The sequence below is a fragment of the Ooceraea biroi genome, chromosome 5, assembly GCF_003672135.1.
Source record: "Ooceraea biroi isolate clonal line C1 chromosome 5, Obir_v5.4, whole genome shotgun sequence".
Lineage (NCBI taxonomy): Eukaryota > Metazoa > Arthropoda > Insecta > Hymenoptera > Formicidae > Ooceraea > Ooceraea biroi.
In genome coordinates, this window is record NC_039510.1 from 14,020,701 (window position 1) to 14,036,668 (window position 15,968).

The following is a 15,968-nucleotide window of genomic DNA, read 5'->3' on the forward strand; positions in this document are numbered from 1 at the left end:
AAGTTCTGAGTTGTTGTTATAATTATTTTTTATATTGCCTAGAGTTCTCTGCTATTGAAAATACCGTAAACTCAGAAATGAAAAAGTTCTCGAGTTTAAAATTTTTTTCTTCTCAGAGGAGTTCTGAGTTGATGATATCATTATTTTTTATATTGCCTAGAGTTATCTGCTATTGAAAATACCGTAAACTCAGAAATGAAAAAGTTCTAGCACTTAGAAATTTTAGCTTTCAGTGACCTTGAATGATTTTGACCCGTAGATCAATGTACGCATCTTCAAACGCTCTACTAGATGGTACGTAAAACAACATATCATACCATTTAAAAAAACAAAGTTGACCTTCATATGACCTCTACGCGTCCACCTAATAAAAAATTATTTAGGACAAATTATGTGTCCCTCGAAACCATGCAAGTTTGGCCTGACACATTTTTGCTATCACCAATAACAGCCGAGATATTCAGGTGGCCTGTTTTAGGTGCCTCACCCTGTAATTTCTTCTAACTGCCTGTATTCGAAGTAACGATGTACGTATAGTAAACGATTCTTACATACATAACGGAAAAATTAAAATTCAAGATAATAAAGTACATTAACAAAATATATACACACGTCAATGTAATCACATATTTAATAACTTGATGTTATATACAAGTTCACATTTCAGGTGATTACCAGCGAAACTCGCGAAAATAAGTCCTTCTTGAGCGTGAGCAAGCCGCCGACTAGTTCATCGCTGGTCACTTCCACCGGTTCGAGCAGCACCCTAAGCGTCCCGCCCAAGTTGACCAGCGATCGTTATTTAATGCCCACCCCCGAGATCTACCCGTCCAAGGCGACGATGAGGCGCCGGACGTCGAGCGATACGCAATCGCCATCGCAATCCGACACGAGTGCAAGTGCGTCCGGTCGGACGTCTGGCATCGCGAACGGTTACGCCGGTGGCAAAGCTCGGTTAGAGGAACCAAAACCGAAAGCAGAGGAGAAAAGTCACGCGGCAGCGGTACCAGCAACCGATGACTTTGACGTACAATCCGTCATCAACGAGAGGAGACCACCGAAGCTGAAGACTACTCGGAGCGGAGTCGGAGCGACGTCCGCCACCACCAGCGTTGCCAGCGATCAGTACAGCACGTTTATGCGTGGCGAGGGTTACAGCCACATCTATGTCACCACCGATGACAGATCCGACGATGTTCCATCACCTTGTGGCAACGTGAGCGAGAGTACCGGCACCGGCAGTCTGAGCGTCGTTGCTAGCATTAGTGCCGGTGGCAGTGCCGCCGGTAGCGGCAGCATGGCTGGCAGCATCAGCAGCGGTAGCGGTAGCCGAAGCGGTGGCAGTGGCGGTGGCGGTAGCGGTAGCGGTAGCGGTGGCGGTGGAGGCGGTGGGGTTCACATTGGCGAGGGTGGCGCGATCGGATCCGATGTGAGAATCTACGTGGACGACACGGACTCGGCGAGTAGCAGCAACAAACGTCGCCGCGGCGAGAGGTTGCGTGATGACGAGACCCTGGATGCGTCGACTACCATCTCTTCTACCACGACGATGAGGGATGCTTGTGGAGGCAGCGGTGGCGTCGGCGGTGGCGGTAGCGCTAGCGGTAGCGGTAGCGGTAGCGGCGGCATGGACGAAGGCAAGGAGACACCTGAGAGACCGTCCTCCGCCGGTAGACCACTGGACCCCTCTTAATCCACATACATACGTACACGCATCCATACACACATATACACATACGTACATAGAACGAACGAGCCGAAGTAGTCTCTAGTCTCTATGTAGCGGCGGGAGGTTTCTAAGACGAAGCGTGATACCTTACGATGGAGAAACCATGATGATGAAGTCATGGAAGGGCTCTAAGAAAGACTGTAGTGCATGACAATATAGTCGTTATACTCTAGTCACTTCGCCGCCGTGAACTTGCCAAAACGAACAAGTCGAGTATTTAGAGTGGTTGAAGTTTGCGAGATTAAAGGGGAAAAAGAGATAGAGAGAGGGAGTATGTGAGAAGAACATCCGTCGCGCGAGCGAGATATATTCGCGTGAACAAGACGATATAATTAGGAGATTCTACCGATGCGTAGCGCACAGTTATGCGTGTGCGACGCGTAACGCAACTTGAAAACCTATGACAATCTCTTATTGCCAACGGAACGGATCTCGTCTGTTCCGTTTCCGCAGCGTCGTGGAAGTCGATACGTAGGAATCGGTAGGAAGAAGAACGACGTAGACCGCGTCGAAAAAATTAGAGGGGGAGAGAATTTCAGTAGTTTATAGCTAGATCTTACGTCGAGTTTACGCGACAAAAACTGCAATTAATTGGACCACATTGTCTCGCCTTTTCTTACTCTCTAACTTCTGAAAATTGCGCGCGGTTTGCCGATCGGAAGTTAAAGATAACGCGCGGTATTCTTCCGCGCTAATGTTTGAGCTAATCGAACGACTCGAGCTTTAACAATTGAGACTCGAATCTTTAATTGTTTGGATCTTTCGCATTGCTCGAGTTTGACTCTGTACAAATTGTGATGTCTACAATCGATAAAATATAAATTATATCCCTTTGATTTAACTAAACTAATAGTTAATTGACCAAATTGGTATAGGACTGAGGATGTAAATTTTTTTGTGTTGTATTGTCAACAGCAATCAGAATGGTCAAATTTATGCAATTGCAAATTTATCTAGTATTTGGAAATGATTATATATATATATATATATATATATATATATATTTGGAAATAATAATTTTATGTTTAAATGCTGGAATAATATGTAAAATGAAGAATATGTTGAATTTTTATAGTTAATTTATTTGGATTACATTCAGGTGTTTTAAATGTTTGTGATCGATCGTTCGTGAAGATCATGATTATCCGATCGGCGTTTAGGAATCGTGATTTATCTTCGTTCCGTTTACTTCACTTTTCTCACACTCTTCTAGAGCGTTCTTCTCGTTGACATCTGTGATATACTTTAATCGTAGTGTATTTCCTAACGGTAACAGAGCGCAAATATCAGCATGAAACTGTAACATCAGCACCAGCAGCAGCAGCAGCAACAGCGACAGAGCAAAGTACAGCAACAATTTAGGGACGTAGCTGACTTTTTAATAAAACGAAGACCGATGTCTGGGAGTGGCTTTCGCGGGGAATAAATAGAGAGAAACAAAACAGAGATAAATAGGAACTCTATACTGTACATACATACACTTACGAATATTCTATACTCTACACTTGGTGTGGTTTATTTTGATACTACCGCGTGCGGTAATATATTTAACAATTGTCGAAGTAAATCTAAATAAAAAAAAGAAGAAAAGTAAAAGTAAAATAACTCTATGCCTTTTACGAGCGTTGACGAACCTTCGTGCGGTGGTGGTGCCCGCGTTCTTTTCTTTTCATTTGCAAGAGAGCGACTAACAGCTCTCACATCATTCTTCGTCGAATTGAAAGTGTAGTCGCTAAAACTGCGTTAACATGCACCGCGTTGCTTCAAAAAAAGAACAAACATTATTTGCGATCGTTGATTGCTTGGTTGATACTGCGCTTCATTTAAAAAATCTAACAAAATTTCTGGTCGCGCGGGCGATGTCTCTGCGTCGAGCTTAAGCGCAATTTCTGGTTTGAATGTTAATCATCGGACTTCGATGGAAGCATTTTGCAAAAGACGTGATGATTCTGTACAATTGCGCTTAACGCTAGAACGGTTAAGCACCTATTATTTAAAAAGATATTTTATTCTCTGTATCATAGATTCCTCAAAATTATTTAGAGACTTAAGTTTAAGCTTGAAATTATTCGTCTAGCCTAATTCTAATCTTTATAAATAAAAATATTCAAATTATACTTGCATAATTATACTTTAAATGTAGCAATCAATTATTGAAGCTTCTGTACTTCTGTACTTTGTTATTCCTTCATTATGAAATGAAGAATGTAGAAGAAAGTAAGAGAGAATCCTCAATGCTAAGTCTGCTTTTTTCTAACAAAGTCTGTTACTAATATTAAAATTAAAATTTCTTTGTACGTAAAGTTATAAACTTTATTGGTGAAAAGATATGTACATTAGAACAAATAACCGTAACCGTTCTAATGATGAATCTCGACTCAGAAATAAGAAATAAGAAATATGAAGAAGAGCAATGAACGCCTTCAGATTGACACATCGGATCATGTTAGACGTCTTAAAGGAAGCACGTAGATAATAACGTATGCCATGTATTTTACGTATATATATATACGCGCGTCTCTTCGGCACCACAACCGGCTCTCGATAGCTCGATAGCGTTAGACGACTGACCTCCGAATTATAGTTACTCTAGCCATGCGTCGATCGCGGTCGTGCGCGAGTTCGCCGATCAGCGACACACGTGTCGATAGTGCGGCAATTGTAAACTGTCAAAAAGAAAAAGATGAGATATGCGGAGGAACGTCGATGGACAAATCAATGCGAAGAAAAATCTCTCAGTCATGCAATCATGTGTAACGAAGATAAATAGCATCGAAATTCCCCTCATATTTCTTAAGTCTATTCTGCATTTATAGAGAAGGCCAAATGTAATCATCGAAACAAAAAACAGAGTAAAATTGATTGATTTAACAAAAGGCATTACAAACAAATAAAAGGTAGAAACTAAGATTTATTATCGGTTTGCCTCAATCGTTATCTATATATTGCCCGAGTATTTTAGTTAAAAATGTTGATCGATGTCCATGGTGCCGCCAGCAAGCATTCTTTTGTCCAATTGATGTTCCATGCGTACATTCGTATGTACTTGAGGTTGGTGATGGGAAACGGTTTCCGGCCTCGTCCATTTTTCACTGGACGAAGCTTGATACAATGCGAAGTACGTGTGTGACGGAGAACGCGTGAGAAAAGATTCGAGATAGCGGAGTTAGAGGTGAACTAAATATGTACAAATGTAATAAATCGAGCGACGATTACGTTGAACCTGCCTGTCTTTTTTTTTATTGAACCATCTTCCCGATTTACTGCATGTCTCACGTCCGAACAATAATACGTTATCGCTATTACAGCTGATTCTTTGACGTCAGATGACGATCTCTATATTTAGCACGTCTAATTAGCTTAATATGAGATCGTATATTAAATTACAGGTTTAATAAAGTTATAGTCTTCTAAATATTTTTTATTGAATCGTATTCAATTAAATAATGGTTGCACAATTTTCCGATAATTGTGATTTTTAAATATCTGCGCGTATTCATTTTCGTAACGGATTAAGCGTGCCGTGCACTCGTATTCTATAGATACAGGTATATTCCGGATTACCACTGTTGGAATGAACTTTCAGCTCGATTATGTCATACGCCTTGTTTGCTCGTTCCTGCAATTAAGCTTGCATTAACGTAAAGAGATACAAAAATCCTCTATTAATCCGGATTAAAAATATTCGAAACGATATTAATATTAATCAAAAGCAATTATATCAGATATTTTACCTGGACCTCGAAGTATTGCAACGGTGGACCGGTATTGTCGTACGTAAATCTACCAAATGCGAAAGGCTGCTTGTCTTCCACATCCGTTAAACCCTGAAAGTAACGCGTATAATATTTAATATACAGCAATGTTCAATATACTTACAATAGATACAGTGTGATGTTGCATATAACGACATATTGCAAAATATCATTTTGCAATTATAATAATTGATTCACCCAAACAGAAAAATCTTTTGGCGCGGTGTCAGTCTCTCCAGTTGGGGATATCGACGAGGAGATGTGCTCGAGACTGATTCCGGACACGTAGACGTAGCCGAGCAATCGTATCACCACACTGCCGCTGCTACCCTTGAAGGCCCAACAATCGCCTGGCAAAACGCCGGTCTGGTGAATGCTTCGGAGTCGAAACGATATCGAAATTAAATTATTCGGGTAACCTGTATCACTGCCCGGGGTGTATTTTGTTGCTGACAGAGCGGTATGCCGAATAAGTTGAGTGTGGGTGCGCCAATTGAGTAGGACTCGGTGTTTCGTGTAGACAAGATTGCACCACCTACGGATAAGAGACTGTAGTAACTATATATTGAAAATGATGCATTGGATGCTTATAATTTGGTTTTTTCATAATTCGTGTTCCAATATAAACTCTTAAGAAGTTCTTTTAAAAGAGAATTAATCCATGATTATGAGAGGAAGAATTTTCTTGTTATAATGTTTATGCGATATCGCCTGAAGAAAGTTAAAAAAAGCTTAATAGGAGTTATTTTAAAATTAATAAAAAAAGCTTGATGTCCCCTTTTTGTGCTATTTATGCACAAGATTGTTATCTTAGTACCATAAGATCTTGGGCTTTAATTAATACAGATTCCGTATAGAACAATAAAAATATATTCTTGGAGATTGCGAAACCTGAACTCTCAAGAGCATAATCCGTTCTTCCGGTTTTGTCAGCATCGTACGTTTGTAACTCGTTTTTCACCATGTTTTTGACGGTCTCTGGCGACAAGGCCTTTAGTAAATTCTTCGTATGCAGACTCATCTCTGTTGGGAAAAATGTTACAAATGAACTAAACTCTGCAAATAGTTGATAACTATTTGCAGAGTAGGAAGATAAAGATAAAAATATAATGCATAGTCACAGGCACATAAAAAGAAAGGCTTTCATTACGTATCAAGAGACAGCTCGCCTATGTCAACGAATATATGTATACCATGCCACTTTATTTAGCATCAAAGAAATGCTATTCCACCTCAACATCCGGTCAGCATTTATACGCCGCATTTATACCTTTCTTACCCTCGGACACTTCATTCCGCAGATTAAGAATAGCTTCTGACATTTTTGGTATTACACTGCCCACTTCCTTCAATTTGCTCTTCAGCTCGTCGCGCATCTCCATTACGTTCTTCACCTCGAGCTAATGCAATTGCAGAGACAATAAAACGTTAAATGTATTTTATAATAATTGAAATACAAGTCTTGTGTAACACAGTTCAACAGAAAATAGGTGAAAAGATTTATGCATTTAAGAAATATCATTCACATTGATGATTAAAGATTACCGAGAGAGTTCCCAAATGAGCTCTCAAATTTCCTAAATCTGCTTGGATCATCTGAAATGACGTACTGGCGGAATATTTGTCGCAGAGATGGGACACGGACATCGCTAAAAATATTGAAGCTTTTACATGAGAGTTATGATTGCACAGGGTTTTGGCTTAATCCTAGCAAGATCTAGCTTATCGAAACTCTCGACGAATTAATCCATGAAATCCTGTACCCAGCATCGAAGTAATGACGCAGAAAGTGAAGGATTTGACGAGTCTGGTGTACCAAGTGGGTCGTCGATTGCAGCTGGTTACTATAGCCGGACAATTTCCCGCGTTGACGCAACAGAAAGTGTTTTGCGCACTCATCGGCGTCGTTTCATCACGCACTTGTGTCTCAAATGCTTGAGGAAGAACACGAAGAAATGCAATGAAAATTATCGATATTAATTTATGTCAAATTTCGACGATGCTCTTTGTGAATTGTGATCGCACGTGTTTCGCTGGACATGTGTGTGAAAGCTGATCAACCACCATTGACAACTACTACACGTCTACATGTAATCGATATATTGCAGAAAAGTGAACGGCGATTCAAAATAAATCGCTATATATGGCGTGAGAATATATGTGGAGCGGAAATGTGGAAATGGTGTCAAGGCAGTAGTCTTGTGAGAAAAACTTTACTCCATTTGATGAAACGTTCAAATGTATTTTCTTACATTAGTTTCACGTCACTCGCGGGTGTACATATGTACAGGTAGAATGTAGACAATTCTAAAATGTATATACATGATTACAAGCAAATATCTTATATATTTACGGTCGTTCAATAAGGTACAATTCAGTTCTCTCGCTTGTACACATTTTTCTAGAGCGAAGGAACACTCGTGATTCGTTCCGTTGCGAATCATTACGTTCTACTGAAGAGCTTAGTATATTTTCTCGTAAATAAAGTCCGCCGCATTAAATACGTGTGACAAATTCCATAATTGCTTTCTTCTTTATAAATATACCTTATAAATTTTCCTTAATTTCCAGAATTATAATGTAGCATTATGTTTATATTGATATTTATATAACATCGTATATGATACCAAAAAAATACGAGTAAGAACATTATAAAATCATAAAATCAAATTCAATTATATCCTTTTGCAGAGTTATATCTTCATCATTCTTCATGGATCTTTATCATCGTCGAAACAAATATTGAACGAAGTAACAAGCTCGTAACGTGAATAACGTTTCTATCAAACTCGTCGAAATTAAATATATATTCCTTTGATGTTAAAGCTATTTGATATCACGACGTAATATCGGACGCTTGCGACTTGACGTCACTGTACATTTCTCAGAGCGGAATGTATACGCACGTTGAGCCGGCTTTCAAAGTCATAATCTCTATATTGATTTTGTGCCTTTAATAAGAATCCTTTGCCTTCGTTGAGATTCTAAAATGTAAAATAGAAAACTCGCGTTTTATATTTTTTAAAATATTTTTTATTTAAATATCAAACATATATATACCTGATGCACTTACGTTATTGTTACACAGGCTACTTCCTAGTTCGTAAAGAGCGAATGCGCTGACATGCTGATCGTACTCATCCTTGGACGGATATCTACGTTTCAGACAACTCCTATAACTCTTGATAGCCGCTTCGACATCTCCCAGGTAAAAATATGCTGCGCCTTCCACGAGATCTACCAAACCTACCATCGGTTCCTCGGAACGATTTCCCGTACATTCTGGTAACAGAAAAAAAATCAACTCGCAAATATCGTAAATAAGAGGTACGATGTGAAGAAAGTTAATTAATACGACTAATCAAGGAGTCATCGTAAAAATATCTTTATAAATAAAATGTCAATTCCGATATCATGTCTCTCTTTCTGGTTGAGTTTTGCATTATTCAAAGTTTTATCGATTAAAGAATTATTGAAAGATCAATCGATTACCCAATAATATTCCGTGTAACGTTTCAGCGGAACAGGACGGCATAGCGTTCCACAAGTACAATAATTCGTATACGAGCAGTCTGTAATACAAGACCGTATAAGGACGCCCGGTGTCCTTGTCAATGAGTTTTGGTACTCTGCGCAGGATGAAGGCGCCGAGTTGCGTTTCTCTGTTCATCTCATTAAACCAATGGAGGATTTTGTTATATGTCGTCAGGAGTATGTCGAACTTGCCGTTTGCGCCGCAACAAACTGCAAACGTAGCATAGTATAAAAATTCAACCTCGATGTGTCAAGGTGCCAAGGTGTGAAAATTACCCATGGCTAAGTATGCGTAGAAGCTCTTGGACCATCTGGACTGATGCTGCAACTGCAGCAAGGATCGATATGCTTCCTCGTAGCTCAAGCGTATCAGATGGCACCAAGCAACCTCGTGCAGACACAGCAACTTGATTTCCCGTTGAGTCGAAGCCTCCACGGCTTTGCCGTACGCTTCAAGCGCTGCATCGACATTTGACTATAATTGAAACAACAATGTTCGATTATAAAATACAATATATGAGAAATGCTACAATGGTGCAAATAATCAAGGATTCAGCAAATTGCAGGTTGAGAATAACTCAAAGATCTGAATAATTCTTGATTCGAATTTTTGAAATTCAGGCTCAAATCGTTCGAACATCGGAGAGTTTCGAGCATTATTCGATACCTCTAGACGTTCCACTCTGCCGGCGAAGAAGAGGAAAAGGGCTGAATCATGGAACTCGGTGTGGCACTCAGCTATCAGCTGCTTCGCTACCGCGACGCCCGCTTTCACGTTCGAGCCATCGAGTGCGAAGAACGGGCGTACAATCGTGTGGTACCAAAGCAGCGATAATCTGCGACGAATACCGTAATTTAAAGAGATATTTGGTAAAAAAATACATCTTCAAGTATATCTGGGGGGTGCAACTGGAATTCACGATGCACTCACGTGGCGAGCGGTGCGCGCATATCCTCGCTGAGTCGCGCGTACATCAGCGCGGTGAGACCAGCCTGCCTGTCGCCCTCGAAGCCCAAGAAATGGATCAGTTTCAGCAACGATGGTGGTAAGAGGCTCACGCACAACTGGTATATACCGTAGCCGAAACTCGCAGCTGACATCAGGCGCGTCACCTCGGTGGGCTCCACGAAGCTGCGAAGTGCATGCCGCTTTAATCGCCTTCTTCGAACTACGCGGCCCGTAAAATTAAATTCGTGTGAATGAGGGAAAGAAAGGCCAAAGGCTAGCCACGGTACTCTCTCGTGCAGCGGATATGCGAGGCAGTGTGTGAGTTTACAGAGGCGCAAGGTCGCGAACCATCAACGCCAGGGATAGATCGTACATCCGAAGACGCGGTCGTGACGCGTTTCGTTCACGTTTCTCGGTGGTACAGTAATATAGGAGACAATGGGCGAAGGGCGAAGAGAAAACGAGATTTTTGGTAAGAAGAAACAACAATTACGGTGTCTGTTGTTCGGACGTGATGCCAGTGAGCGAGAAGAACATTGATAGAGAGCTTCGCAGACCTGATGGCGAGGAAATGGGTGTCACGTTGTTCGCGTAACCGTTGCAGGATGGTATCGACCATTCGGAGGATCCCGGACTTTGCGGGCTCTGCATCGAGGATCCGTTGCTCATGGGAGTGCCGCAACACGGGCTGATACCTGCGCGGAAAGCGACGATCTCAAAACTGACTGGCGAAGTTATCACTCATCGCTGCGCGCGTTTAGAAGGCAATCGCAAGAGTTTGCTGAGCTGTTTAAAGATTAGCGCAACTAATCTTAATCAGTATAATATTATAACTACTAATTTGAGCTTGTCGTTAGCTTATTATTAATTAAACGACGTCACACTGCGTCGTTAGTTAATGACTTGAAGTTTTGCGACTAATGGCCAACTCGTGCAAAGCTGCTACGTTGCTCCAAAGCTCGAATTATAATTGCAGTTTTCCAAATCCGTTACGAGTCGGATGTGATGACGCACCGGTCGGGTTTGTGCCGAAGGTGCGACGATACAATTGCGAAATTTGAGTATACGCATGCTGATAAACTCGCCAAGCCTTGCGAAGCATCCAACCACCGCGCATATATCCAGTTAGTTCTTGTTGAAGGAGCGTCAATATAGCCGAGCACACTTGCGAATCCGCTAGAACGATTTGGCGTTCTAATTTATTCACGTAGTCCTTCTGAAAGTAGTTTCATAATTATATTTTATATCTTATTATAGCATATTGTTATATTATATATTAATTGAAGAGCAAGTTTCCTAGCACAAGTGTAAGCTTCTCACAATGTAGCATTGTTGATGATCTAAAATAAAACTCGACATAGTTTCGGCTTAAATCTTAATTTTGGTGATATAGATAGTATCAAAAATAGGCCAAGGCAACTTTTTCATTGATTCTAATTCTTTATTTAAGAGCTCATTTAAAATTAATGTTTTTAATTGAATAAGACTTACGTCAGTCTCTTCTGCTCTAAACACTTTACTCTTTACTGACTTCAACCACCCTATATCGCCCGCACATTCTCGTTCCATATCTTTAAGCAATAGCATGGCTTGTTGAAGCTTGTCGTCTTCGAAAGTCATCAAGGCGTTCTGCATGATTTATTAAATTGCATTACAAATAATACTCTATTATCGGGTCTTATAAAACATTCAGGTGTACAGCCTTCTGTGTGTTTTTTATGAATAAAAGAGTGAATAAAAGAATGATTTTGGTATATCGTAGCAGAATGAAAATCATCATTATTTAACGTGCTTGTCGTGAAGATCGATGTCTGTGATATTGATTTTGCATTTTCCGGTGCATGTGCTTGCGTTTATTATTAAAACCGATTAGATAATGCTGTTTCGCGGCCTTGAGATGTTAAGTATACTTCGTCAGAATAGACGATGCAATCGATATGCTTCATCACGCGATTACGTACCATGAAGAGAACAAAGCAGCGGCCAGCTTTGATGTGGAAGCTATGAGGATGACCGGTAAACAAAGCTTCAGCTTCTTCGGTTTTGTTGTTCAGCAGAAGGGAAATGCCGGTTCTGGCGATGTTCCAGTCCTTCGTTGCACCTTCTCCCATCGCCACTGCCCTCGAAAGAATGATTCTAGAGAAATATTTCGGTGACAGGATTTTCCCCCGAATCTGTCAACCACGTGTTCATCAGATGAAGAGCATCCCTTCACTGACGCAGCATCGGGAATAATATTTGGATCAGTGCGATTTATTCAAAACTTATTTGTTCCAAAGGACAAGTCCAACGGTCAAGAAAATATAGTTGATCACAGTTCGTTAGAATATCTCGTATATTTACGTCACGAGCGTGTCAGTCTCATTGCGGTCGCGCTAGCACTGTCAGGAGCGCGGGGCAACCTCGTGGATGCCGCATTTCCTCCTTGCGCAGACCGCAAAGTGAGAAGAGCCGTCTTTGATGCGTTTTCCATGTTCATATAATTTTGTCCTCAAAAATGCAATTTTCCAGCACGACCCCTAAACATCAGGTTGGGGATAAGTCCTTAGGGATGGACTTATCCCTCGTGTATAGTAGAACGGAAGATACATGAGTACTTGATGTGATTAAGGAATTCCTGTCGCTTGTGCGGTTGTTATGCAACTTTCTGTTATCGTATATGTAATCACCTATTTGCAATCGTTGTTGCATTTATCTTCTTCATTTCTTTTAACAATATATACGCACAAAGCAATGAATAGCCAAAATCCTTCGTCGGTGCATTTCTTGAGATATTTGCAGGGATGATTGTTGTTGCGTATTTTATCAACTCGATGCAAGGTATAAATGCGTATTACAAGAGTGACGGCTTCGATGCGACGTGAGATTTCAACGTTGCTTTCGTGTCTCGTGGGGATTCGATAGTTACCGGACGCTGACACATCATCGGGACGATGTCATCACGGAGGGATTGCGAATAAGTGTTGGACGAATGCGCGCGAATCGAAGTACGCGAGACAGCGTGGCGCGAGGTGTGTGCAGTCTCGCTGTGCACCGGGTTGACTAAACCCTGTCGAGGAAGCGCAATGCTGCTGCCACCACCTTCGGGCTGGATGTATAGATGTGTTATTGATTTTGACCGAGGAGTCGCGACTAGCGCTCGGAATTTTCCGAGACGGTCGAGCAATTCGAACTCCAAGCTTGAATCTTGGGGAAATGTATCAAATTTTTATGCAAAACTCTGTAACTTTGTAAGCAGTGTCTGAAGAATTAAGATCAGAGTTATTTTTTTATGTCATTTCTCTCTGTGTTTTGTGATACCGCGAGCTTCATTAAACTTCGAGGTGTCATTATCTTATCATAAGTGACACAAAGGTGCTTCAGAATGATCGGATACAATGATAAGATGTATCTTGTATATTCTCGCGCTTCTGAGCATGACAACAAGCTTATGTATAAAACAATATAGAGATTCAAAGTACGTAGATTATGTATATGTATATACATATAGATATTTACAATTGTTGCCGTCGTATATTCACATTCATCTATTTATGCGATTACTGTTATTCTTGATTTAAACTTCTTACGCAATAACGATTTTTAGCAGCGCAGCCGATCGTACGGCAGCTTTCCGCGGCGGTTTATCGCTGCCGGCGCCGTCGCTTTCTGTATTTTCTTTTAATAAGTAACGCCAAAAGCAAAACTTCTTCATCAGAATCCATATTGCAACTGAATAAACTGAATAAGTAATAAATATATGTAGCGCGGTTCAATATGCCGCGCGGCTGAGAAGCGCTGCTGAAAAATCGCTAATGTATAATTCAAAGAAACGGCCTCGACTTTTATTTACACCCATTTGGTTCACCGGCAACCCTGGCCTCGTAGAAAACTTACAATTATCTGTACATTTATATTTACAATTTTATTAGGCAATTGATACGACTATTCCTAAAGGGTACGTCATATAAACTCCAGCCCTTCAAATTTCTTGTCCATCACTTTGTTCTCGGACATTATTATCGATCCCTCTATCGTAAAGGCCATGATGTATGTGGCAGTTCGCCCTTGATACTCCTCGGTTTTTAATGCTACTATGATAGAATCCTGCGAACCAGGAAGGAACTTGAAACTCGAAAAACCTCTGATTGGATTTAGATCTCCGATACGTGTAACCTGTAACGAATAAAGCGAACATTACATTAATTTACGAAGACATCGGAATAAAACTTAAAAATGTCAATGCAGCAAATAATTAAAAACGCACTTTGATTTCAACAAAATTCTCATCCGCAGTCAGCATGACATTGCAGCTCATCGTTTCGTCCCTCGTCTCGTTGTAACGCTCGCGAGAGCATCTTCTTGGTAAGAAGAACCAGCTTTTATGTATGTCGCTCCAAGCTCCAGATTCATGTATCATGTAACCTGCGTAAAGTGCACGCATGATGAATTAATTCAAGCATTCACAGGTCGTGCGTGTGCGTACCTGGATATTCGATGTTAATCGCTTGCCTTAATCGCTTGTAGTAAGAGATCCAATTGAGCGAATGCGTCTCGCCACGTGGCGACACTACTTTTACCCACAATGGATTGTTATGCTCAAACTCGCCGGATGGCGTGGTCCATTCTTTCCCCATACTGCCAACGTACAACAACTCATCCTTGACGGTTGCCCATTCCGATTTGAAGCCTGCAAGCAAACAGAATTTCAATAAAAGCAACACGTTCCGAGTGACAAGAACAATAATATCCAGTTTTGATCATACGCGTACTACGACTGTTACCTTTGTGATTTTTACCATTGCCATCCATCAGGATCACCCACGGGTAAACTTGATCCCCTTCTATGAAGTATACCATCCCCGTGCGATCATCGAAGGACAACAGGCGACCGTCGAACGTCACCAATTCCGACAGTTCCATGCCACGTCCCTTCATGGACAACGATGAGGACAATGTAGCAGTCCTGTCGTCCCAGATGACCGACAGGAAATTATTAATGGGATTCCAGTAGAGGCTGCCGGTCTTCATGAGACTGTGCCACGTGTCCTTCTTGTCCAGCAACTTGGCGTCGTGGTCGAGATCGCTCACTATTGCTATCCTGTACGTGATACCCCGCGAGGTCCTGATAGGCGTGGACGTGGGATACGTCTTGTTGTACTTGTAGTAGTGGCACTGCGTCGGGGTCTGGCTCGGTGGCGAGCATATGGCGCCGTACAGCTGCAGGTATGCGAAGAGCAAAACTGAAATACTCAGCACAACGAGGATCAGCGTCCAGAATACGTTCTGCACGCGGAACGTGCTGTTTGCCACGCGGTAGACGTGCGGCGCGCGCAACGCTTGTCGCCAGTCGCGCAAGTACGACATGGTCATCTCCTTGCCGCCGTTCCTCATTCGCGTTTGTTCGCCGGAGAACCGCAACGACCGGACGCACCTCCCCCGCGTCACGAAACGCGTGCCATCGGTCCGACAGCGCCCGACATCGATCCTAACCTAGCTCAACGCGCCACCGCCACGGTAAGGGGACCGTAGACCACGTGACTGATTTAGCAGCCGCGCTCGGGCGCCGCCACGTGAAGCGATCGCTGAACATGATCGATTAGTAAACGACTGCACGGATTATTTTAATTTGAAATTGTGGCCATGCGTACGTGTCAATCTTGTTCGAACGAAAGAAAATTATTACTAGGAATTGATAGGATTCTTGAACAGGAAGTTAGGAACCTTGTCGTGAATCCACCTCACGCGATGTAACGTATTAATGTCCAATAATGCGCGACCGACTTTCCAATCTTCGATCTCTCGCCGCAACTGACCGCAGTGTATTTATGGTTGCGGAAACGCTCAGACCGGTCGATACTTGAGATTTATGATACTTCAGAATGCAGTAAACATGCGGCACGAGAATACGTGACGGTGCTGCGGAACACACGATCGTATCTTCATCGTTTCCGCGAACAACGTTATTTTCTGACTTCGTTGAATATACATCGTTAAAAGATGAATCGTTGCAGGAAAAAGA

At 41.7% G+C, this 15,968-nt stretch overlaps 5 protein-coding genes across 8 annotated transcripts in view; 1 reads left to right on the plus strand and 4 right to left on the minus strand.

The window, feature by feature from the left end:
* The window catches only part of LOC105285196 (voltage-dependent T-type calcium channel subunit alpha-1G), a 49,781-nt gene extending 44,833 nt beyond the window's left edge, over positions 1-4,948 (plus strand). The window contains 1 exon segment of the mRNA XM_026969699.1: positions 668-4,948. Coding sequence (XP_026825500.1) covers positions 668-1,693 — 1,026 coding nt within the window. The 3' untranslated portion in view covers positions 1,694-4,948.
* On the minus strand, positions 4,944-7,603 carry LOC113561436 (SUN domain-containing protein 1-like). The gene is made up of 7 exons (XM_026969711.1): positions 7,248-7,603; positions 7,030-7,133; positions 6,764-6,884; positions 5,904-6,019; positions 5,683-5,850; positions 5,464-5,556; positions 4,944-5,348 (listed from the first exon to the last, which is right to left on the minus strand). The coding sequence occupies exons 1-7, from the start codon at positions 7,381-7,383 to the stop codon at positions 5,226-5,228; spliced, it is 861 nt and encodes a 286-aa protein (XP_026825512.1). The 5' UTR covers positions 7,384-7,603; the 3' UTR covers positions 4,944-5,225.
* Positions 5,949-6,710, minus strand: LOC105285208. Its single transcript, XM_026969710.1, has one exon. It carries the CDS (start codon positions 6,503-6,505, stop codon positions 6,290-6,292), a length of 216 nt encoding a protein of 71 aa, XP_026825511.1. The 5' UTR covers positions 6,506-6,710; the 3' UTR covers positions 5,949-6,289.
* Positions 7,604-7,708: 105 nt separating the features above from the next.
* Positions 7,709-13,031, minus strand: LOC105285206 (tetratricopeptide repeat protein 39C). Of its 4 annotated transcripts, none has more exons than XM_011349275.3 (10): positions 11,929-13,030; positions 11,459-11,596; positions 10,982-11,180; positions 10,461-10,662; positions 9,950-10,150; positions 9,686-9,854; positions 9,295-9,493; positions 8,977-9,228; positions 8,558-8,766; positions 7,709-8,468 (listed from the first exon to the last, which is right to left on the minus strand). In XM_011349275.3, the coding sequence occupies exons 1-10, from the start codon at positions 12,076-12,078 to the stop codon at positions 8,355-8,357; spliced, it is 1,833 nt and encodes a 610-aa protein (XP_011347577.1). In that variant the 5' UTR covers positions 12,079-13,030; the 3' UTR covers positions 7,709-8,354. The 4 variants fall into 4 exon arrangements, with proteins under 4 accessions (XP_011347577.1, XP_011347578.1, XP_011347576.1 ...); XM_011349276.3 differs by having other exon boundaries at positions 9,950-10,187; positions 10,525-10,662; positions 10,982-11,183; XM_011349274.3 differs by having other exon boundaries at positions 10,982-11,183.
* Positions 13,032-13,348: 317 nt separating this feature from the next.
* On the minus strand, positions 13,349-15,493 carry LOC105285209 (apyrase). The gene is made up of 4 exons (XM_011349279.3): positions 14,731-15,493; positions 14,433-14,636; positions 14,214-14,371; positions 13,349-14,122 (listed from the first exon to the last, which is right to left on the minus strand). Exons 1-4 carry the CDS (start codon positions 15,338-15,340, stop codon positions 13,910-13,912), a joined length of 1,185 nt encoding a protein of 394 aa, XP_011347581.2. The 5' UTR covers positions 15,341-15,493; the 3' UTR covers positions 13,349-13,909.
* Positions 15,494-15,968: the final 475 nt, after the last annotated feature.